The sequence below is a fragment of the Pelecanus crispus genome, chromosome 3, assembly GCF_030463565.1.
Source record: "Pelecanus crispus isolate bPelCri1 chromosome 3, bPelCri1.pri, whole genome shotgun sequence".
Classification (NCBI taxonomy): Eukaryota; Metazoa; Chordata; class Aves; order Pelecaniformes; family Pelecanidae; genus Pelecanus; species Pelecanus crispus.
The window spans coordinates 80,497,542-80,522,699 of NC_134645.1; the positions used below are offsets into that span (position 1 = coordinate 80,497,542).

At 41.1% G+C, this 25,158-nt stretch overlaps 1 protein-coding gene across 4 annotated transcripts; it reads right to left on the minus strand.

Annotated features, from left to right (window-relative positions):
* Positions 1–955: 955 nt before the first annotated feature.
* Positions 956–25,106, minus strand: CEP57L1 (centrosomal protein 57 like 1). Of its 4 annotated transcripts, none has more exons than XM_075706901.1 (11): positions 21,979–22,087; positions 11,860–12,004; positions 9,931–10,110; positions 9,219–9,340; positions 8,689–8,805; positions 8,317–8,394; positions 6,449–6,547; positions 5,683–5,760; positions 5,345–5,574; positions 3,540–3,684; positions 956–1,417 (listed from the first exon to the last, which is right to left on the minus strand). In XM_075706901.1, the coding sequence occupies exons 2-11, from the start codon at positions 11,999–12,001 to the stop codon at positions 1,187–1,189; spliced, it is 1,422 nt and encodes a 473-aa protein (XP_075563016.1). In that variant the 5' UTR covers positions 12,002–12,004; positions 21,979–22,087; the 3' UTR covers positions 956–1,186. The 4 variants fall into 4 exon arrangements, with proteins under 4 accessions (XP_075563016.1, XP_075563019.1, XP_075563017.1 ...); XM_075706902.1 differs by having other exon boundaries at positions 1,384–2,415; XM_075706903.1 differs by lacking the exon at positions 956–1,417 and adding an exon at positions 2,387–2,506.
* Between the last annotated feature and the right edge of the window lie 52 nt (positions 25,107–25,158).

Genomic DNA, 25,158 nt, shown 5'->3' on the forward strand with positions numbered 1-25,158 from the left:
CTCACACATGCAATGCCTGTCAAAGATTGTAACAGTTTATTCTAAATTTAAATTAATTGCCTGAAAATTTTCCTAATCCTGTCTCTTGAAGGGTGCCAGAGCAAAACTTACTGATCCAAAGACCCAACTTTCCATTAGGACTAGCCTTTATTCAAAATCCTTGACAACAGAGCATGCCTCCAATTTTTATTCATACCTGCACAGGGGCTTGAGAAGATCACTACATTCTCTTTATACCAGAGATGGACAGCAGAACTTCACTGATACATCCCGAGGAAGCTATTTTTTTCTGACATATGCAAGCACCCAGGAAAATCAGTAACCTCAAGACAAGAATTTATTACAACTAAATAACCAGTGTCGATTCAAAGTCACTGTTACATCTTTTAGCATATGTACATAGTGGGGGGATGGAAAAGAGGAGACTCAGCATTAGCATAAAGACCCATTTTGCATTTGTATGAGTACACAAATTCCACAACAGTACTGGTACACAGTTCAAGGTCTCCTCTACAACAGCTCAATTATTTTAAACTGTGGTAGCAGCAGGTTCTGTTGATGAGAAGACAAGCATCCAAGATTTTGGTACTGGCCCCTTCCCTGCACTTACCAAGAACACTCGCATGTTGTTGTGGTTTAACCAAGTCAGGGGTTGTGCTCCCAATCCCTAACTGTCACTAATACTAAGACTGTCAATAAAGCTTCTAGAGTAATAATAATAATGAAAAAGTATATTTTTAAGAGACAGTACCTCTTCTTCTGCCTCAGTTGCAATGATCCTAATCTTCAGTTATTAGAGAAAAGGAAAACCACTGTTTTTATTTGAACAGAAGCACTAGCCCAAGTAATTCTGGAAAAGCAAGCTCTAAGTATCTCTGTGGCAGCAGGTGGAACAGGACACCAAAGATCACATACTATTTTAAGTGTAAAAACGGTATAAAATTTTATTTGACAAGTTAACAAGTACGTATTTCATTAATCCATGAAATCACTTTATTACAGGTCAGCATAGTTGAATTATAGCTACCCTACATGAAAGTTAATTCTTAGGTGAACAAACTGACCTAGTAGTGAGCAGACAGTTTAGAATGTAAAATGCTGTATTTATTTTATTTTTAAAAAGTATTCTGTGAAATTGAAAATTTACTAGCTGTCAGACAACTTCAAAAACTTCTAACAGTAAACTTCAGAACTGTTGTTCCCACATGATATCATCTTTTTTCAGTGTTGACTGAAGTTTCCGCACATTTTTTAGCAGCTGAAGAGAGCTTCTGCTTTTCTGCCCAGGACAAGATTTAGACATATTTTCCCTTACAGTGACTGCAAACTCCTTTGCTTCCTTTTGGTCGCCACACTTTAGTTTGACATGAGCTGCCCCTTGCTTCAGTTTCTGAGTTTTTCTCTTTAACTTCTGCACCTATGAAGAAAGGTTACTAATTAGAAAGTTACATACTCGGAAGACCTACAGCTATAGAGCTTACTGGACTTCCACCAAACTCCAAAATAAAGACATCTAAGGGACATTAAAAAAAAAAAGTTAAAACCTACTACTCTTGCATACAGTTGTCTTGCTGTAACAGAAAGCACTACAGAAAACTGACCTCACCCACACAGAAAGCATTACAGAAAACTGACCTCACCCACACTCAATAGGTTGTTGAACCCCATCACTCCCTAAGGTAAAAACGCTTGCTTGAGAGAGACGGAATATCATCTGTTACCAATTTATATTTACAATGGTCTTTTTCCATTTCGGATTGTGCTACCCGAAACAAAAAAAAAAACCAACAAACCTATAAAACGTATGCTGTTTATTATTGGTTACTGTATCTAAGCAGTTTACTTCGAAGCCTCATAACAAAACTGGAAAACAGGATAAATAAGGTTGATTGCTAAAGAATGTTTTTTTAAATGTCAAATAATAAGTCTTGTCTTGCACTTGGCATGAAAAGGTCACTCCCAAAGATAAAATTAGGCTGGAAGCATTCCATATGCCAATTTAGGCTTTAAGTCCATTTCTAAAAATAATTAACTTTAATTGCATTCTAGAACATATTATTAACTGTGAAACACCGAGATGACTACAGCATTTTTAGTGTGACAGGTTCTAAAAGCAGAAATATGCATCAGAAATATTAAGATTGGTCTGTACGCAATACAAATAGACATGTCTGTATGCAAAAGCACCAGAAAAAACTATATAGGCCAAGGGTTACAGGAGTGGCCTGTATTGATAACCAGGGCATGGTGGCCAGTGATCAGACAAACACAAAGAATGTGCTATTTACATCATGACCCTAAGGCGTGCGCTCTGATAAGGCTGTCCCAGAGCACAGATGACTTGCCAGCAGATCTGCACCCTGATAATAGGCAGGGATGACAACAAGGTTGCAGCACATTGTATGTGCTATTCCTCTTCTCGCCATAAAGATATGCAAAAGGAAGAAACAAAGGCACAGTTGTTGTCCATTGTCTAAGGTTCCTGGAGGATGAAGTCAGCAAGATTCTGAGGCAAGGAATAACACCATAATTGTTGGCTCCTGAAGAATGTAAGAGATGTATCCAAAAAACAGCTGACGTTGCCAAGAGAGGCAGTGAGGACCCAACAGTCCATGTCCTTTGTCCATACTGCTAACATGCAACTCTGACAATTCTACTTTGACATAAGCACCTTTGTGGTTCAATTACGTGGACAATAAAAGGTTTGAGTGAGTAAAATCCATCCAAGAATGAATATGAATAAAACTGGTCAGATTTAAATTAACTACTACCTCCCCCTTTTATAAGGTCTCTCACTGAGTTTGTTTCCTATATAAACAAAGTTCTTAGGTGAGTCTACTTATCCTGAAACATAAGAGAAAGAATAGAAAACTATCAGACAGAACTATGGATTGCATTTTTTATCATATGTTCCAAACCAAATTGCTACAAAAGGGTTAAGCTCTTCATCTACAGAAGAGTGCTTTTATATAGGCATGTATGAAAAGCTGTTATCTATGGCTCTGAAACAAATACAAAGACAGAATGTGTACAGGTTAGGGGTTAAACAAAACCGAAAGGCTTGTCTGGCTATGACTTTGGAGAAGCTGTGGTCAACAGACTATTTGGTTACTAAAAAGCTTCAGTATTTCAGTAATATAAAAGACATTTAATCCAGTCTGTACAGGAATTATAGCTTCTTTCTCATTCCCCACAGGGACAGGATGCAAAGGAATGAAATCTCAACAGTTTGTCATAACACAGTGAGCAGAAGTGACAGACTGAACAACCCAGATCTGTACTGCAGAACTACCACAGGGCAGGAAGTTTTCCCATTAGCATACATGCCTAGCTGCCAGCCGTAAGCACTTTTTCTTGATCAAAAGAAGGAATTGGAGGTACAAGAACACGGAGCTAGCAGCCTAATTATAATCACTCATATTGGAACATCCTGGCTTAAGCATTCCAATGACATTCTAGTGAATGACAACAGGAGGCAGAGTTGTGGCAGCCTTTCAAGTACAGTGTTACTAGCTAGAGAGTTTACATCTTACTCTTACAGTAGCCTGATGCTTTTTCAGCTTGGATATTTGTTCTCCTTTAATCTCCATTTGTTTTACAAGGCAATCCAGCTCCCGTTCTAGGTCTTCACGAACTTTGGAGTCTTGAGTCTCCTGTATCTGCTTCAGAAGTTCTTGATGCTCACTATTAAAGACACGAATGGCACACTAAGTATTCATTATATAGTCTCTACGATTTTTTCCAATACTTCCAGTGTATTGCAGGAGTTGCTAGCTGCTTTGTCCAGCGTACAGCAATTTAGCATTATTTATCCCCTCACACAACACACATTAATCTGGAATACATTCACAGCAGATACGAAGTTTTTCCAGTGGGTCTGATTTTCTCATTCCAAATTTGTAACTGATGTGCATCTTACTCCTCTCCCTTGCCCCAGTCATAACAACTACATGTGTAATAGTGTGCAAAATGAGAATGCGGAAAGTGAACAGCAGCTATGCGGTATGGTATTTTCACTTCCTGCCCAATTTAGTGCAGACTTTGAAAGCTTAGTGTAATACAGAAAAGTATTGTTTAAACTAGTACATTTAAGTTACAGTTTTTCTGACAGATAATTCAAATTAAAATATTCCACTCAAAAAGATTTGCAGTGAGGTGTGCTGGTTAAATTAACCAGCTTAACTAAAAGAAATTGTGTAGATCTACTTGATACCTAGATATCTGAACTAGTCAAAACCAGAGACCCTCTCTTAGATAAATAATCTTTTTACAAAGGTCACAGCTCCTTTTCTGACTTCTGAGTAACTGCTGCTCCTTGACAGTTTAATTGAAGCAACTGGAAGTTGCTATAAAAAAAAAAAATAGCCTGTCCTTGAATAGTCATGAGTAAGCCAAACATTGCTTTTTCAAGAAGAGACTGGTTGCCAGTTTAAATTTTGCCACATCAAGGATTTCAAATCAGTGTCAACATCCTAACTGGTTTAACCAACACATCCTCCACTGTTCAAACCACAGGTCATCATGTCGACGTGTCTACTATGACTGGCTACGTAGCTTTGGCCTGCAATTCTACAGGCTTGCATTAATGGGAAGATGCCTAAGAACACGACAAGTTGTAATCCACATTTACTTGCATGGCTAGAAATACACACACACTCCCATCTAATGCATTAGCTTCTTCCACACCCTGCCCATTTTCTGGCAGGAGACTGTCCCTCTTTCACAACCCCCTTACAAGACTGGCAAGTTCTCCTGCTATCAACAAGGAAAGGGTATGAACGCCAGACTGTCTCAGCACAAAGACCTATCAGCTATGCACGTACGGAGAGAACACAGAAAGAGTGAAGACAAAGTAATAGGCTAGATGCTGTGACACGAGTATTCCTGCCACAGCTGTACTAACCTATTCTACCACCCAGACTGACTGCATGCTGCAGGCCTACTCCACATTAACACCACCTTCGCAGCCTTCTCCAGGAGAACATTCTTGGTCTACTCTGTAGATCTCAGAATATGTTTAAAATTTCTAAAAAGCACAGGCCTGAAAGATTTTTCATTTGTTGTAGCTGTTACTTCAGTAGCAGCTCAGTTAAGTACAGGATGTGAAAGCAAGAAAAACCCAGCTGAAAAGTATGTTGCTTGCTCACAAGATCAGGATCTTATCATCAGGATAGAAAGAATGTTCTGAATGAGAAAAATCCTACCAGTCAGGCCTGCTCAGGCCATTCTGTCAACAAGTAGCCCTACACTTAAAACAGGCTAGGTTTGACTATAGCACACCTGTAGCTTCATAGGGCTACCAATGAAGTCACTTTTACTCATAACACCAGGGATGAGTACTCACAAGCTCATTTGGCCCAGTTCATCTTGTATGGCCAACAGAAGGTCCGAAAGACTTCTGGAGGCAGCAGGTGATGTGGAGCAAGAGGATACAGATTTTGAAAGTGCGCTGCGTCCTGAAATCCCAGATGTAGCTCCTCCTTGGATTCGTGATGAGATATGTGGATTGCGATGCTTCATAATATGCAACACACTTTGTACGTTTGCGCTAACAGAATGGCTGGAACCGACAGACTTAAAGCAGAATTATTAAGTGGTATACAGAAGTGATTAACAATTACAGTAAAGAGACTTATTCACACTGTAGATGTCAATTTAGTGAGAACATTTGGTTTCACTCACCTTCCCAGCCACGAAAGGTAGTTCACCAGCCTTTACATGTAATTGTGAAAGATGCATTTTCTTCATTGTAGGATTTCTCTGCCGTAAGATAGACAGGAAAAGTAAGACAAGAAATTTCAATCTGCTGACCCAACAGAACAATCTTAAACTTTTTTATTTTTAATAAGTAAAATTCAAATAAACAAGCAGTGAAATGCATCATCTCAGTTTCCCTCTGGCTTAAAAAAAAAAAAAAAATTCCCTCCTGTACGTGGAAGAAGTAGGACTTTCCAACAGCTGAGACAAGTAAATTTTATTCCAGATGCATTTAGCAGATAGTTTGACAAATAGGTTGACATTAAAGAAATTGAACATTGCTTACTTAAGTTTGCAAAACCACAGTTGCAAAATTTTGACTGACCTGTAACGTGTTGCAAAATGAATTTGCTTGATTTCAGCAATCCCCCCAAAAGACACCATTTTAAGATGCCTAGTTAAAATTGCTTTGGAAACTAATTTTGCCAGATAAACTGAAAGGTGGCTAAGACAGGACATGGGGGATGGCAGTAAGACTGTGACAGAAGTTATTGTCATGCTGGTAAGGGAAAGTTTTCCACAGAGGTGCTAAAAAAAAAGAAATATTCAGCACTGTTCTTCACTTTGGAAATGAAGTAAAGTACGGCAGACAATTCAAGTGCCTCTTACATCACTGTTTTTCACAAATTCCTATCTCTGTGTGAGTCAGATGCTATCAGAAACAGTATGCCAATAAAAACTTTCATGTTACCTTCTTAGGTTTTTTCTTCTTCCCATTTTCCTTTTTAGGTTCATTTGGAGATGTTGCTGAAGACATCAAAATTCTGTTTATCTCAAATCCTCTTTGAAGCTGTAGGAATAAGCAAAAAAGAAAACAACCATTTAATATAATACTAGAAGGATGAAATCACATGGTCTAATTAATTCCCTCTTTTATGCATGGATGAGAACAAATTAAGGGCACTATTAACTGTCCTGCTTGGATGGCATAAGCTACACTTAAAAACTGAACAGATTACTAGGATGGCAGGGTATCAAGCAGATCTTGCAGCTCTGTCTTAGAAGTCTTCATCTTCATATTCAGCTGGAGCAGCTGTATTTTTCCACTCTGACAGCCAGCAACTGAGATAAGCCAATCCTGCTGCATGCTGGGGATCTGATCATAAAATCCAAAGAATATGAACATTTGGATTTTACCGTCTGGGGGCAGAGAGAACTGAGCCCATCTGTGTAACATTGAGTCAAACCTGCTGGACAATCCTCAGATTGCTCTGTAGCTCAAAGTTGGTATAAAGGCCCATGATAAACAGGATAATAGCCATTCCCAATTAAACATAGGACAAGGACTTTGTTTTGGCATGTGTAACAGTTCTGGCTAAACAATGCTGGAGGTTCATCACAAAAGTGAGATTATTCTGGTTTTTCTGTCATCAAAAGGAAGTGAACCACCCCGCACCCTGTGTTTCCCAACCCAGATCCAACAGACCTACATCGATCCTGCAGTGAACTAAGATGGTACTAATACTAGTTTAGGACTCAATTTACCACATCTAAGTCCTTTCTTGAGCAAATGTTTATACTACTGCTGAAGTCAGACTATCTGCTCTGGGAAAGTCATTCTTACTATGTTTCTCAGAAGATAAAATCTCCACACTAGGCCTTCTGCTCTGGAGCAGCAAGCGGTTTAAGCAAGAAACCCAAAAACCTGCAAGTTTTCAACTGTGTCATTCTGCCAGATTCTGATTCTGGAGGTGGTCAGATACCTGGGCTACAATCTGCATGTTATTTCAAGCTTCCTGGACTGATGAAAGCCCATCATCCTTGGATGAGGTATAAAAACTGACAGCAGTGATGAATTAAAGCAAGCTGTCAGCTTTGCTTATGGCTAAGTTCTTTCAATATTATTCTTCAGCTCTGCATCCCCCCACCCCACCCCAAGGGAATGCCACCACAACTGCTCTCTTTCAAAATGGCTGCTACTTCTCAGTGAAGTGAGGTTTGGAATATCTGAAGCTACTTTGCCCCTTTAACAAAAGGTTTCTTTGATTTTGCTCTCTTTGGCAAATATTCCTGTCTCAGATGGATGGTGGCCCAACAAACTGATTATGGTTTCACAGAATAATGAATGATTCAAGCTCTCACTTAATGAATGATTTAACAGTATCACTGATTAAAGACTTTTCCAAGTACAGTCCAACGTATTAGATTTCAGCAGATCTTAACAAAAAGAGGAAAATGAACAGAATAACCAACCTTACTTGGGGTATAAGGTTTCTTATATGACCACTTTCTAGTTACGGTAAGTTAAAGTTATCTGATTTAGTTGCAGATTCTCTAGAAATTAATTTTCCACCCAGATCACTTAAAGCAGCTTTGAGGCTGATGAACTGTATCATTAATACAAAACCAAGTAGAATCTTCCTTGATTGAGATATACAACACACCTGGCAAGCTTTCTACTATGTAAGTTTATAACTGGTCTAGGTAGTATTCCAGGAGTTCTCCCTGGGTAATAAACATGTGGAGTTTAAACGTAATAAAAGAAAGGGTATTTTGGACAGAGAGAATCGCTTTCTTCAGTCATAAAAAATAAGATAAAATAAAACTTTTTCAGTCTACCTGAGCAGTTTTGTCTTGTGTTAGCTTACGCTGATGCTCTTCTTTACACAGCTTTTCTTCTAAGTGTTTGATCTTGTCCTGAATTTGAAGGCAAGAATGATTAGTCACACTTCAGTTTGCCATGCTGAATCAGAAGTCCGAAGTAGCTTGCAATTGTAATCTGGGATAAAACAGGGCTGTAGGAATTTTTAAAGCCCAGTCTGAAAAAACTCATGCAAATGAAGCCAAGGTAGTATTCAGTCAGGTATGCTTTGTGATCTTAACTTTAACAGAGAAAACTTAGTACTTTGCAAAACTTAGTACTATTAACAGTATGCCATAAGAATTATATCAAATGAATGACTTTCAGACTGTCATTCCATGCATGCTTACTTCTGCAATTCTCTGCGTAGCAGTAAGTTTAAGACACTCTTTTTCTAGCATTTCAAGCTTTTCAAGTTTTGCATGCAGTTCCAACCGGTTCTGATCTTCCTCCTTCTTAAGCTGGGCCTGGAAAAAAGTAAGCAAGAATGGAGTTGGCAGCTGACTGAAATTGTTTCAGACAGCAAAAAAACAAACACCCTACAGTAAAGGTGTTTAACTAGTTTAAATTTCATATTTTTTAAATTGCAAAGTGATGAAAAATACCAGGCAGACAAAGAAGACTTAAGTTTCCAGCAGCCTTTTTGTCTAGCAAATGTGCAAGTATTAGCATGGTTTTGCTCATTAGGAGTTCCACCTAGGGAGTCTTTTCATACAATACATTTAACGGTTGTCATCAGCCAGTCAGACAGTAAATTGCTTCTGTTTGCTACCACCCTGAGCAGAGCTGAGGAAAAATGGCCACAAAAAAGTTCAGATCTTACACATTTCTATACTTTTTAACTATATCACTACTTTGTTAGTATGCTAAAGAGCTTCACCTGTTGTTCTAAAACCATTTTCTTTTCCAGTTCTGCACTGGAAACCATTTCCCTCATGTAATCCAGCTGTTTCTCCAGCAGGGAGCAGCGGGATTGTGCTGCATTTAACTGCACACTTATATCTACAGAGAGAAACAAAGACATTCAGTACAGCAATGGGAGTTATGCATTTAGCCAGCCTGTCATCTCATTGAGGAATTCTCTGTCTACAAAACATGCAAGAAAAGTTTTGTTAGTCTGAACAAGTCATGTGGTCAAAATATATTTTATATATAAGACATGAGAATCAAAATGTTTTTCCAGAGCTAGTCCCTAATTTGAATTCCAAAGGTGTGAGTACTGCAGTTACTTTGATTTATATCAGCAGATATCTAACCAGAATCTGTTTTCTTCCCTTCTCCTCACTCTTCTCAAGTTAGTAGTGTTACACATGTAAGCAGCTGCTTGCTTATTGTAGGAGTTAAACATACCACCTGAAATCTGCTTATTCTTTAAAATAGCTTTATGGGTTATGCAATACTTGGTTAACATATGTAAAAAAAAAAAAATCTCAACTTGATCCACAATTATCAAGCTCCTGCCCCTCCCCAATTCTGAAGCAAAAAAGAAAGGGGGGCGCATTAATTAGTAGTTTGTCAAAACAAACAAACACTCCCTGCATTATGCAGTCTTGGAGTTGCTGTGGCTACACCTTACCACTCAAGAGAAATACCTTTCCTCTGTTGCATCAGTTCTTGATGTGCTGTGCCCTTTTTGTAGGATTCATGCTCTAAGGCCTTCTTATACTGAGCAGCTGCTATGGAGAGGCTGCACAGATTATCTTCAGCCTGTGACTTCTCCAACTCTAGACGGCGGATCTTTTCTTGAAGAGTTTTCAGGGCTGCCACCACAGCTAGCAAACAATGCAACACTTACGCCTTAAGTAACAGTTCCTATTTATCATCATCATCATCATCATCATCATCATTATTATTATTATTAACAAACACTTCAAACAGCAAAATACTACCTAAATTTTCTTCCTAGGGTCACTCCTAAAATAAATTGTATTCCCTAGCAGTACACTAACACATGCAGAACGTATCTGGGAGAAAATGGATATGTTCACTGCATAACTGAGGCATAAAGCACGGGTCCTATGAATAAAACTATTTTCACTCCAAATGGTAGCAAGCACAAAGAAATTGTGGCAAATTGAGTATAACAAACTCTGGGACTTCTGTTTACACAGAAGCAGGTAACACAGGTATCCAAGCTGGGTCACAAGTTTTGGTGTAATGCAACCAGTGTGGACAGATTGGAAAAAAAAAAAAAACAAACCAAACGGTCTCAGGACAGGGGGGAAAAAATATACAAAGGGTCATTTTAGTAGAGGATGCATTTTAAAAACTTCTATTTTTTCAAAAGGTAATGATTCCAGTGTCTTGTTTCTTGTATTTGATGCTTCTTGAAACCATAGAAACAAGTCTGCAAGATTTTGCTTTTAGCCTCAAATCAGTATGTGTCAAAATTATGCCAAAAATAAAAGTTAGCTACAAGGAAAAGTCTACTAGCTCTCCAAAAACTAGACACAACCATGGAAGTTTAAGATGTTCTGTAACAAGTCAAGCTTCGCTTCTGACATTTTATAAGCCTTGACAGTTTCCCTATACCAATTCTCTCAGTAGAGGAATACCCAGCAAATATTGCTAGCTCTGTAACAACTCTCATCAGCTTATCATAGCCCCATTAGAATAAAACTAAAAAAAAAAAGAAAAGCAAAAAGCAGATACCAGAGAGCAGAAAGATGAAGTGGGACCACTTCTTCCATCTTTCTATGGACATGCCAAACATTTCTTTACTTAAACACATAGCTCCATAACATTAAACTGAACATTTTAATCCAAAAAGCCTAAACTCTCTATGACAAAAGATTACTACAGAGGTTACAGATTCTTCAAATGAAAGAACAATGGTCACACACACACACACACATAGGCTATGACTGTGCAATATTGCAAAGCTGTCCGTGATAGTAAACCCAAGTATGGTATCCTTGTGCTTCACTGAGCTGTCCAGATATGCTAAGCTACCAAGCATTTGTCCTGTGAGCTTCAGGGAGTAATCATCAATTAAGGCACAGGGCAGTCATAGTGGACCCATATTTCATACAGACTAACTTTCATGCTGCTAACTTTCCTGAAAGTCTGTGTTATTCAAAAGTTCTCCCAAGGAATCATACCACACAAAAAACCTTAGAAGTGATTTTAAGGTAGAGGGAGTCAAATAGCACTACGCAAAGCCAATTTCAAGTCAATGTACCATACTAATGATCTTTTTTTGCTGTATTTAAAGTCATGAACTGCTTCTGCTGAGTATGAAGCATTACCCTTTGCTTTTAGAGGAAGTCTGATGATTTAAAGTTAAACAATTTTCAAAGCCAAAGTTTATAAGGATGTTAGAAGACTTGTAGCAGTTTCTATTCCAGATGTATGACTTCAGGGAGACTACTCCCTCAGGACACATTATACATCCTGTCTCAATGTCTGTCTGATAATCGCAGCAAGTCATTGAACTGAGCAAAGCAGAACAGGGAGTTTGCTCAAGACATTTCACATGGAACAATTAAAAAGACCACTTTAAGGACATATTTTGGCTTTACCTTGGTTATTGGGGATAGAAGGCCTGTCACGACAAACAGCTGCCAACTTCTTTGATTCTATATAAGCAAAGGCTGCAGGAAGCATCTTATCTGGTGGCTGAAGAAAGCTTCCTATGAAACTGTTCTTTGATTCAGAATCCATAGCCTGTAAAAAGAGAGCTATTTAATGCCATTAGCTCTTTAACAGACTATGTAACTTTTCAAAGTATGTCACTGGGCTTTCGCTGGCTCTGTTTATATCAAACCAGATCATGTGCACCAAAATAATCATTAAAAAAACCCCCCCACAGCCCCAGATGAATCCTGTATTTTAATGCAATTCTAAAACAATGCCTTTCGTAACACTAAACGTAGCTCTCCTCGACCACACAAAATTTTCTAAGATTTTTCTTGGTGCTTTCTAATAACTTATGCTGATGTTTGTCCTGTTAAAAGCCAAGGATTAACATAATTTTCTATTATCTATTTTACAGACTTCAGTGTCTTCTTCTCAGTGCTCCCTGCAGAGCAAGCATTCCAAGTTTTACAGCCTGTTTTCATTTGCAGCCTCCTTAGTGCTCTAAAGCCTATCTTTTTACATATGGCTTTATTACATAATAAAGACATAGTTCTCCACATTTAGTGTTGAGATGACAGAAGGGTATTCAACATGCAATATCCCCAGCATTCTCCTCCTTAATAAGTGTATGTAGTAAGTCCTGTCTCTCCACCCTCTTTCTGCCCCACCCTTTCACATTCTTTATTTTATCAGAAGCACATCTGAAGACATTTTACACCCTGTCAAATAGTGATTGATGCTCAAGACGTGGACAATGAAACTTGCAGAAAGCGCTTTAGTCTAATACAACCTCTAGGAAGTTAAAGGAAGTTTTAAATCAAACCACAGCTAGCCAGCAAAGTAGTACCAAGCATTTCACTTGATACAGTGTAAGAAATAAAGAGCATGTACAGCTTCAGCTGATAGAAAAACAGCTTATTTGGAGGTTCAATAATGTAACACTTATGGTGTCACTCGAGTTTAAAATACAGGGCATGCAACTGGAACAGGCTTCCCATTTGGGCAAGGCTATTTACAGACATTAGCTCCCAAGAAAGTCACCCAAAGGATGTATCTAGTAACAGGAGGAAGAAACCGAAACCAAGATCTGCTGATGAAGCACACCCCAGTAAAAACCATTCATACCGGGTGGGTGGGGAAGAAAGTTTTCAATAATGGAAAAAGTTTCCAGGAACAGCTCTTCCAGCACTGTTTCAGAGGCCGTATAAAATAGAAAAATCATCATCCATCCACACCGCCTCTTCAGGATCCACACTGAACCAAAGGTACACGGAGATACTTCCTTCCTCCTCCAAGCGGTCATCACTGAGACGTCAACACGAGCATCTCTTTGCCGGGGCTTGCTTGACCTGGGGCTTCCCAGACACAGCTGCTTTTGTGTGCCAACACCCCCGGGGCAGATCCCACAGTTCAGGGTGGCCCCCCTGGCACCGGCATGGCCCTCCTGGCACAGGCACGGCCCCCCAGACCAGCAAGAGTGGGGCTGCACAGGCTCCCCTTGCACCACAGGCCTTTTCCGGAGAGTTCCCCGTGGGGCCCCGCCGCCATCCTGCCCGAGCCCCGGCCACAAGCTCTGGGCACGGGGTCGGCAGCTGCAGGCAGCCAGGCACGCCGCCATCTCTGCCGACAGGTCCCACCTGGTGACCCTGCCACATTTACGGCCAGACAAGCCGCTTATGGGCCTCCACAGCTCCACCCTGGAGGACCAGGAAACACCGTGCAGGGACACCCGACCAACTCCAACAGCCGGCTAGGCCCAGACAGGCGTATCGGCTGTTTCCAACAGCACAAGGGGCAGTGGCAGTGAAGGGCACGCAGCAGGGAGCAGCAGAAGTCTCAATATATGGATGAGAGAGTCCTGTGGCCATAGGCAGGGTCACGGCTGAGACAGGAGAGGAGATGGGCCTGGCGTGGCACAGTGCACCAGCACAGTACTCCACAAAATAAGAAATAAGCAAGACTTACCAATTTTTCCATTGCTTCTCAACCTCTACACGTTAGTGATAAAAAAGACTAACAAAGTCCATAAACACACACACATGCGCACGCAACAAGCTTCCTACCGCTGCTGTGAAGAGGGGCAGGCAACTTTGGAAACTCCAGAGGAGGAAGGTGGTTTTTGCTCATGCCATCTAACCTTTCATCAGTCACCATAAGCGGAGACTCGCTTTTCCGATGTCCTCTGGTGGGACATGGCTCCCTCGCACGCCTGCAGCTGCTACGCATCAGTTAGCTTCCTCATTACTGCCACATAAACAAGTTCTGCTGTTTCCAAGGAGATGGGTCTGTGGACAGTTGTAAGGAGGGCGGTGATCCGAAGCAAATAATGAATAAGAGAGGGAAGGAATAAATAATCTTGTGCAGACCCCACAATTTTGCCAGCACAGCAGAGGGTAACATACACCCTGCGGCTGGAGGGGGCAGCTCCCCAAGCTACTCCTAAGAGCACAGGCTCAGCAAAGGTGTGTGAGGGAACACAACACCGCATGACGGAGACACCTGTGTTTGCAGAACCCCTGCTGCGGACATAGTTACCGACGCCTTGCTTTGCCACAGCTTCCTCAGGCACAGAGGCTGTGTGAAGTGGGCTGAGGGAATGGTTGCTATAGCACTCGCAGGCTTTGCCAACATCATTACTCCAGTAGAGGTGCTCTGTGGCGTAGACAAGCCCTTTAATATCTTAGCAGGTAAATATAGTTTGTAATAACCATCCTGCACAGGAGTAACCTTTACAACACTGCAGGCCTCGGACAAGGACATGGGCCAGGAAAAGGGCAAAGTCACTCTACATCAGCAAGACATCATCAAACATCCTGACCACTTTCAGCCCTCTAGGACAAGAAATCTATCAGGAAATAATTAAGTAGCTTGACGTATGTCTGGACGTCAACTGTTCTACCACCAGCTTTTTCCCCCCCAAGTAAGTTTCTATAAAACCATCACGGACAGGTTTGCTTTTTAAAACAGGTTACACGTCCCACAACCATTGCAAGCTTAACCTACTGCTTTTTGATTCCACGCTACCCTGGATGCTGGTACACTGCCCTAGAGAGGTGCTTTAAAGCAGATATTGCATCCCGAATGACAATGTACTAATGTAACTCCACAAGGCTTAGGGGGATTTAGCACTTGAACAACACTCGTTAAAGCAGCCAAAACACCGTTGTTTAGACAAGCCCTTGGTTGAGGAAATTAGTGCACTCGTTTGAGTTTGGGGAACAGCCAAGGGAGAAGTATGTGTATTCAACGGAGGCTGACAAAATACACTGATTACAGGCAGAGGGGAGGGGAGAAGGAAGAAATGCCCCACTCCCACCCCAGCAGCCTGCAGCGCTGCGGGCCAGCAGGATGAAGCACTTGCGTTGTGCAGGTCATACCTGGAGTCACCGCCGGCCCTTTGGGTTTTTTGACCAGAACTGACCCAGCCTGCATTGGTGGACAGTGGCGATGGTCAGATGCCCAGTGTTATTTTACACAGAAAAACACGACGTAGCCAATGCATACATACCCTGCACCAAGCATGGGGCAATTTAGCGCTGCCTGTGGGCCTGCCTTTAACCATCAGCCTGGCCTAGCCACCCATGTTGTCTCCAAGCCTGAGCCAGGAGGCTCCTGGAGTGCAGCGCCACAAGGTTGCAACCCTGTGCACGGTGCATGGTGCCAGGCATACCAAATTAGCTCCGTGAAGCACTGCACTACTGCAATTACACCGCCCACCTCCTGCGTTGCTGCAGCCCGTGTGTTCAGCCCTTGGGTGTGAGGATGAGCAGAGCTGGTCCCTTCAGCTGGACCACTTCTGCCTGTCAGCTCACCGTCACATGCAGGCTGGGAGTGAGCTGGCAGAGCAATCCGTACCTGTATATGTGACTTTCATGCCTCAGAGGACAGCAAGCAAGCTGGAGTTTGGTATCTTAAGACAGAGAATTTCCCATTTCATCATGGTCATGTAAGTACTAATGTGATTTACCTTCACGCTACTTATATCTATTTTTTCTGAATATGGCCTGCATTGAGTGCCAGTACTGGATCAGGCTGCCGTAAAAATCAATTGAAATATTAATTACTGCTGCCTAGCACAAGTAAGCATGCCAATAGTATGGAGTTACTGAACACCACTGAAATCCTGAATGTTACAGAAAGACCATTTATGACTTCCTCATCCTCCTCCATCCTGTTCCTCCCCTCCATTGCCAGCCATATCATTTAAAAAGTTCCAAAAAATTTTCTTTTGAAGTTCAAAGTTCAAAAATGTTTTGCCACATATACAACAATGTCCCAATACTGCAAAGCAGCATGTGGAAAAGCTTTTTCCACATGTGAACTATAGCAGATTCAGGGAATAATGCCAGCTTAACAATTTCCCAAAAGATATACACTGAAGGAATAATGAGACAATGTAAGCAATGCTTCCACTAAGTTCTCCAATGTTTGTTATGTTACAGAGATCCTGGTTCATTCAGATCGCTCTGAGGGCAACCTTTTAGAACCAAAGATACAGGTGCTGTCAGAACACCTTCAAAGAGGAAAAAGAAAAAAATGGATCAAAGTGTTTTTCAGAAAGAAATACAAAGATATCTATCTTCTGACCTGACCTACTGGGCATGCACAATTTATAGTGGGTTTTTTTTTTCATAACTGAAAACAAAGTCACAGATGAATCAAGGAATGATTCACTGTTTATCTGACATATTATAAGAGAAATTTTAAAAAATTGCCCCAACACAGACTATACCAAGAAACTCCCAGAATGCTGGCTGCCGCCTTGTCTATTTGGGCCAAGCTTTGCTGGCGAAAGGTTAGGTAGGAGGCCATTTTCATGACACAATCCAAATTGGTCTATTTTTTTCCCCTTTCACTTTCCTTCGAGAACCAGGGAAAAGCTTGGTCAGCTGTACTAGCTGTGCTGCAATGCTCTTTCAGCCTTATTCCCAACAGACAAAGAACAGCCCTTCCACTGACAAAAAGAAATAAATAATGTTGTAGGCAAACTGCATTGTTGTTTTGGGAACACCCAGTCTCTAGCATCCTGACACAACTGCTTTAATCAGCCTGGAACATATGACCTTGCTCAGTACATATCTAAGTAACTGGTACTCACGTGTGTTCTTTAATCTAAGTGGGTTAGAAATGAAATGGTGACAGCTGCAAAACTAATAGGAAGTGAAACCTCACTGAATCAATGAGGCATTTCAACATGTTTCTAAGTTCTGTCGAGTTCCACTTCAAATGAGTTTAGAACAAACAAGTAAAATTTGTTAGAGCACTTAAGGAACTTGGGAGTTTTTTGAAAAACTAACACAGGCAAATCCATGGGAGTTAGTTTGTTGTACAAACTGCGAGATACAAACTGACAGTCTCAGAACTGGATTTATAAAGGTTACTGCCTGGTTTCTTCTTTGATACTACTCTAGCAAAACCTATTAATTCCTGAATTTCAAGTCTTAGCAGAACTTTCATACAATCATTTTTTTTCAGTCTTGGAAGAAAAGGAAAAGAAATTACATTCTGTGTTTTCTCATGACACTGTATGTACTACGTGGCATGATAAAACCTGATATTTTAATGCAAAAAGAAACCCTCCTAAGCCTTTTATTTCATTGTGTCAGACCTTCTAAGCATTTATCCTGATATTTCTCTAGTTCCTGTTTGCTAGAGAAAAAAGACAGACAACAAAAAAAGAGGAAGAAAGAAAATTAAATAAGTTACACAAGTACTTTGGGAACAAGGCAAAGAAATAACCAGGTGGGGGAAAACCAGAGATTTTTTAAAGGCAATTTTTTTCAGAATGGGTTCTAACCTGGCAGTGTATCAAGCAATCTTGGGTCATAATGTCATTAGAGTTTTGCTGTTTTCTTCAGTGAGTACAGCAGATCCAGTTCTTCATTAAATTGGGCCTTCGTTCCTAAGTGCATGATAAAATCATATTCAATGCTTTGTGGGGAAATCGAGTTGGTGCAAACCGCTTTAACCTGTATGAGCAGATGATAACTGAACTTAGCATTCAGAGGAGCAAGACTGCAAATTCCTATCTAGTAACTAGATGCTATGTTAGCATGAAAGCATCTGGAAAGGCCTGGAATAGAGTGTTATCAAAATAATTACATTTCTAAGTCTTTAATCAGACCAAGGTAATTAAATATAACCTTTTTGTAATAAGCATCAAACACAAAACCTAATACTATAGATGGTCACTAATATACTTCCTTGCTTCCCTCGTAGTTCTGTTCCTCTTATCTTCTCCTTTCATCCACCCTGACATCATAGTTGCTTTTTCTTCCTCATCTCCTCTCTTTTCATTGTATTTACATCATCCTATAGCTTTTTTCCTTGCTCTTCTTCCTTTGGTCTTCTTTTTCTCCCACTCCCTCTTCTAGCATAAAAAGTTAGGGTTTTTACAAAGTAAAAAGAGCCATTTTTCCCACACAGGAATAACTATCAAGTTTCTTCCCTTCATACTTAGGATCCAGTTCCAACAGACACTGTCTGCTCTTAGTACACTGACTGATGTGGACATTGAAAGTGCTCTCCTCAGTGCTCTCCAAAAAGTTACTTTTTCTCGCCACTGTTATTTTCTGCTGATGATGCCATCACACTGTCTTCCATATGTGGTTTGCTTAGCTTGGTCACTTCTCTTCACCCCCAAAAATCTGCTTTTGCTCATTAGATTGGAAACAGCTCTCAGCTTTCTGGAGAGCAAAGCAGAGTACATGTGTCCCAACAGATGGGGAGGCCGGAGGAAATGACTGGCTCTGGCTATTGACCCTTGATTAAGTAGAGGAAGACTTTGCTGTTGTGGAAAGGGAAGGTTTCCAAGGGCAGCTGTCTCTAGTACAGAAGACTGTATCTGTGCACAGGCAGAATAATTAGAGATTAGAAGGGCAAATGCAAAAAGGAAAAGACATATGAGGGTAAGGTGGGGCAAATGTAAGAGTGGGTTGAAATGACAATCATAGTGAAGAAATTCAATGAGGCAGGGGATAGTTATTGCAGGTACTGACACAGTAAACACTTTTACTGCATCATAATTTTCACCTCTAATGTCTCAAATATTTAATGGGATCATTGAAAGATGGTTCTGAACGTTGCAACTTGCCCTCTAGGCAGATGAAACACACAGATTGTGTCCCTACCATTCCCTTGGGATTTATTTTCAAAGTAAACTTCTGTTTTTACCAATACTTTCTCAGGGAAAGTGTCAGTCTCTTCATCTAACGTCCTTTAACTTAGCATGGAGATGGAGTAGGAGGTAGATTTTTAGCCAGATAACTAGAAGACTGTGACACGGACGAGCAGAGAAACACAAAGAGGGTAATTGTTCATAGGATTTGTCTCCTTTTACCTACTACCACCCCTACATTTTTTTTCATATATTCCTGTGCTGCTGATAACTAGGCACCTGGCATGGAACAAGAACTCCATTCTGCATTTGTACATCAGGCAACCTAAGAAAAAGAATGAGGAAAAAAAATACTAACAAAGAAAAGATCAGTTTCACTCTCGGCAAGAAATGATTCTCAAAGTCATCTTTTGTCAGCAACACTTGTCTTTAAAGATGAAGAAAAACTGCAAGCAGATTTGAGTCAGAGCAACTCCTCAATCTTATTTTGGAGACCTATTTTGTTGAAGAATAATTTTAAATAATATCATCTGTTTACATGACTCAGAATATTCATAGCAACTCCAACACATCTACACTCCGCATCCTGAACAGGCACAGTATTCTAAGTATTAATGCCAAATAGTTTGTATATCATACAGTATAATGAGTACTCAAAAATGGTCTATCACTACTTCAAGCATTGGAACAGGCTGCCCAGAGAGGTGGTGGAGTCACCATCCCTGGAAGTGTTCAAAAAACGGGTAGATGTGGCACTTTGGAACATGGTTTAGTCTAGTCTGCCCTTGATTGGTTTAGGTGGGCTTGGTAGTGTAGGTTAATGGTTGGACTGGATGATCTTAAAGGTCTTTTCCAACCTAGACGATTCTATGATTCTATGATTCTGCCCTGAGTTGTCTGGGAAAACTTACAATATTCAAAGCCATGCAACAGAATACTTGTTTCATGCAATCCGTATATTTAAACTTGCATGACTTCAGAGATGCAGGAAAAATCTGAGTAAGATGCTCTGAAATCCTGCACAATGTTGCATATATAAAACTAACTTCAGTTGTTGACTATACATTATTTAAGAGACATTTCTCCCTTATTAACTAGATGCATAGTTTCTGACTGCAAGGTAATTTAGTGGACCTCTAGGGACTTAAATTCTTGCTATTCTATGTGACCTTAATAAAATACAGAGCAAGGGGACTGATAAGGGACTGATGTTCCAAGATATGAGCCTTCCAGCCTCAGTGCTGAACCCCGAGTTTGGTAATGATAGGCTTACATTCCCTGTATGTAAAAGCAGTGCAGGTATATGGCCAAAACAAGCAGCACACTCAGTGAGGAGCTAACACAAGCTGTGTGAGGGGAAATTCTATGAACATAGATGTGTATGAAGTTCCACCCTGCTGCTTGGCACCTTTGTCCTCTTGGGACCTAGAATTTGGAGTCCTCTTCTAGTGCTGAGTGCCAAAATCTGTTCTTTAAAACAATGAATAAAGAGTCCCTGTAGCTTCTCTGGTCTGTGACTTCATTTCATATGGCTGCTGGCCACAGCATTTTGCTTTGTGTTATTAGTGGAAAACACCAAGGTCTGTGTTAACAGACAGCCTGCCAAAGGTGTTTAAAAGGCCTATTGGGCTGTCAGCAGATAAAAAATTCCCAATAAGCACTGTTAATTTTCTTTTAAAGTGTAGCTGGAGGAAATAGTGTCCATCTTCTCTATGCTGTTACCCAGTGGTTAAAGCATTGGCCGGGAAGTGGGAGTTCCTGGGGAGCATTCATGCTGCATCCCTGACCACCGTGCTAGACTGGGAGGAGGAAGAGCAGGAAGGAAACAGGGAGTCACCACCTTTTCATTTGAAGTTATGACCCTGTTCAGACAAGCGTGTAAGAGTCTAGGACAAGGAGAAGGCAGCTGAGGCAAAAGACAGAGTAAAATAAGGATGTGTCTCTCTCATCTAGTTTAATTGTTTGAAGAGAGTCCTGGCTTTTATTTATGCATTTTTGTAGTAAATAGTCCCTGGATAAAAAACACCACTGGCTTGGGAATAGCTACCAAAAACCAGGAGTAAGTGCCTACAGCTCCCTGCATCTCCTTCCTTCTAGTTCACACCAGTGCCACACATTTGCCATCCTTTCCAGTAGGGACACAACTTCAGCAGGTGAGGTGATGAATGCTTCTCTTCCATTTTGCAGTCCTTCTGAGCACCTGGGACACTCTCCTGGGAGTTACAAGACGTTGATGTAAATCCCTTTGAGCCAAAGGCCGATTGTCTCATCACTGGGTTACTGCACTGAAGGTGAGCACTCCACCAAATGCAGCCAGGCACTGAAGCCGGCTGTGGCTATAACAGGAGAACCTTACTTGTTGAGCTTGGAGAGGTTCCTCTCAGCTGGACCTCTCTTGGAGCTGCTCTACCTACTTCCTAGACCACAAGTGGGCACAAAGCAGAGAGAGGTGCCAAGATGCCCAGCTTGGGGCAATTCTGGACATTTCTATCCAGAAAGAGACTAGCAGAGTTCAGATGGCTGCTCAGTGGAGTTTTTCAGATCTGAATTTTTCGTTTACCCGTGCTCTTTTCCAGGGTCTAGCCCTTAGTCTTTCAGGCTACATTTATACACTTAAATGGAGTATAGTCAGAGAGTTGGCAAAGTATAGCAGGACTTTTAAGTGGCCTGTAGTTCTGGTACATCATAGCCCAGCTCTTCTCAAAGCAACCCATGCTTCAGCGTAAAACTATTCCATAGTCTTTTTCCAGAAAGATATGGTCCCCTAAGAAGCAGCCAGTGGCTAACTTATCCATCCTTGCTGCATTTGTGACCTCTAAGGAGGCAGGGTGGTGGAGTTTGGTGCAAACATACACAGGTAACCCACAGTAGGCCAGAACACATGGCAGATGTACAAACGTATGCTCAGAAGTAAAACAAGACCACATTTTCTCCCACATCTTACGCTGTAGCTTGCTCAGTCATTGAGGCCAGTCTGTTGGGATGATACATGAGTCTGGGCTTGACACTAAGCTTGGGCCTCGGTTCAAAGACAGTAGAGGAGTAGCCTCTGGCTTTCTGGTATCTCTGCAAAATAGGAGTCACAGAGATATGCTTCCTCAGAGGGCTGCTGTGAAGAAAAATGCATTAAATACTGTGGAGTGCCCAGATATCACAGCAACATGCCAAACCCCAGATCTAAAAGGGGAGGGTGAACTTTTATAAGAGTGATCCCATCCTAGGTATTTAGTTGGAATGAAATGAGCCTCAACAAAACCAGGTGTAAATAAAAGCAGTTGAAGGAATCCAATTTAAAAAGCAGTTCCTTCTAAGTTGCACAAGTTTTGCTGTGTTATTCCTAGTTCTCCAGAAATCAACTAAGTGAGCTCTGCAGTAAAGTGCACTTTTGTGACATGCAGAAACTGGAAAACACTTCTAAAAGTAAATATAATATAATATAATTTAGATCTAATATCTCAGAAAGAACATGAATACAACTACTTTATATTGTATTTTCAAAAAATATTTCTGCATTTGGATATCATTTGCATATGGCTATAGAAGTTCTTATCTAGTTAAAAAAAGAGGGAAGTTGATAAATCATCAAGGAAGGAAATACTGAGGTTTAAAACAGCCACAAATTTGTTTTGCTTCAGCTTATCATTTTAAAAACTCAAGTGCTGTAATTCTGGATGAGTTGCCAGATTATTTCCTTCATAATTCTGCCTTTCTCTTATCCATTCTTTAGGGATCAAAACCAAGCATATTAACTTCAGTCAGTGAACACGCAAATCAGACAAACACATTCCCCTAACTTCAGGCTCTGATTAATTCCACTGGTAGCCTTTGACCTTGATTTCCACAATGTCTTGCAGTACATACAGAAGCTTGACCTGGTATCGGAAAACTGCAGAGATTTGGTTTGGAAAAAATAAAGCCATCTTCATCTCCATTACCAAAGTGCTACATTAAAATCTATAAAACAAAGGGCTGAAAATCTGAAGTTTAGGCCTTGGAGCCAGTTTCACAATCTGTTTCCTGTAGCCACAGTTCATTTGCAGCCAGTGGAAAAAACAACTTTGAAAAGATAAAAGGCAGTGCTGTGACTTTCAATCAATCTTAGCATTCAGTGTGGGAATATAGCCATACTAAAGTCTAACACTAACGCTTCAGTTCTGATTCTGGTTCACTTTATTGATCTCGGATGTATGTAGCCATTGTCAGAGACACCCAGCCAGCGCAACCTTATCATGGGAAAAATGAGACCTATCCAACTTCTGAAGATCAAAATTTAGATAGAAATTAAGCATACGTGGCATGCTTATTCACAGGAAAACTGGGAGACCATAACGAGTGATGACAGAACAGAACGGGAAGCTGAAGTGGTAGCTAACGTTAAAAAAAAAACAAAAACCAAAACATAAAAGGCATTGGCAGAATTATTTTCTTTGAACCCATCAGTTATGATGGGTGGAGGCCTTGAGTGCTTCAAGAAGTCAAGACTCACATTTATTACAGGTAGTGATGATTTCAGTAGATATATTGTTCACAAGGGTGCCAAAGGCCTAGGGGAAGCAGCTGCACAAAGCAGCCCAGGCCTGTCCACGCTGCCAAACAGTGGTTCGCAAACTCCTTGTAGAGAGGATTTTATGGGAAAAAGGGATTGGTCTTCCTTGAAAGGTACAGGTAATGATAGAATGACACTTATTTTGCAAGCTTTAGAGAAACCATGCCAGAAAACAAAAGGAATGTCAGATAAAGAAACCAGATTCTTTACAAATAAAAGAGCTGTTGATGGCTGGTGTTGGTGAGCCAGCCCAAGCTCTGTTCCTGGACTCGGAAGCAGTTTGTGTGTCTTTCTTTGGTATGTGAGTAGCTTGTTCTGCATTTAACTTCAGTATTGAGGTTTGAATTTCAGAGCGGGAAATGTGTACATACGAAACTTAAAATAGCTATGCAAGACCCTATAGGCCCAATGTCCTGTTTCTAATTTACTTGCAAACTTTCTTTTGCCTCTCAGGATATTCAGAATTGTAGTTTTATGATTGCTTTAATGTGACAGCTGCAAATGGGTGATTTTGCCTTTGTATATATGTTTCCCTCTCCTCTCCTCTGCCAAGAGGTGAATCGGATCGAGGAAGTGACTTGGCTGAAATTAACTTTAAAAAAATGCCTTTTATTTCCTGCAAAAAGGAAGGAAGGAGACTGTATGGCCAGGGGAACAGCAATACCAGCCCATTTGGTGGCAGGCTGCATTTAATCACAGAATGGCTGAGGTTGGCAGGGACCTCTGGAAGTCATCTGGTCCAACCCCCTGCTCAAGCACGGCCACCTCGAGACAGGTGCCCAGATGCCTTTTGAGCATCTCCAAGGATGGAGACTCCGCAACCTCCCTGGGCAACCTGTGCCAGGGCTTGGTCACCCTCACAGTGAAAAAGTGTTTGCTGATGTTCAGAGGGAGCCTCCTGTGTTTCGGTCTGTGCCCATTGCCTCTGGTCCTGTCACTGGGCGCCACTGCAAAGCGCCTGGCTCCGTCCTCCTTGCACCTTCCCTTCAGGTATTTATATACATTGATATCATCCTCCTGAGCCTTCTCTTCTCCAGGCTGAACAGTCCCAGTATAATTTGGACTAAAAACCCCTTTGGATTAAAAGACTGCGGAACTCATGCCCAATTTGAATATTCCATAGATTCTTCTCCCCCCCCCCCCCTTTCATTTTCAAGTGAAGGCGCTGTATTTCGCTTGCACGGACTGGGTTGTTTTTTTTTTTTTTTTCTTTCTGCTGATGTGTTTACTTAGGCTACATCAAAGGCTTCTGTAGAAGCGCACATCTGACAAGCCATTGCAGTTGCTTAAGCACGCGGGCGTGCTTAATTTTTGGCCAATGCAAATTTCTGAAAAAAATCCACTGCCGGAATCGCTTTATTCCCGGCTGTTACCAGCCATCTGCTTTTGATAACCTGTTGCGCTGGAGCACACACACACACACACACACAAAAAAAAAAAAAAAAACCAAACCAACATTAAGGGGGGAAAAAACCTGTGCAGAAAAGGCAGCGAACGCTCTCCCTCACCCCTCCTGGGCAGCGGGGCCCGGCGGCAGAGCGGGGCTTCAGGCGCGGACACCCCCGGGAGCGCCCCTGC

Excerpts from the sequence above, each read along its gene's own strand:
- CEP57L1 (XM_075706901.1), bottom strand. The coding sequence starts at position 12,001 with ATGGATTCTGAATCAAAGAACAGTTTCATAGGAAGCTTTCTTCAGCCA. Across the intron at positions 8,806-9,218 it reads AAATGGTTTTAGAACAACAG|GCCCAGCTTAAGAAGGAGGA; the intron begins GTGAAGCTCTTT and ends ACTTTTTTCCAG. Across the intron at positions 1,418-3,539 it reads TGAAAAAGCATCAGGCTACT|GTGCAGAAGTTAAAGAGAAA; the intron begins GTAAGAGTAAGA and ends CTTTCTTCATAG.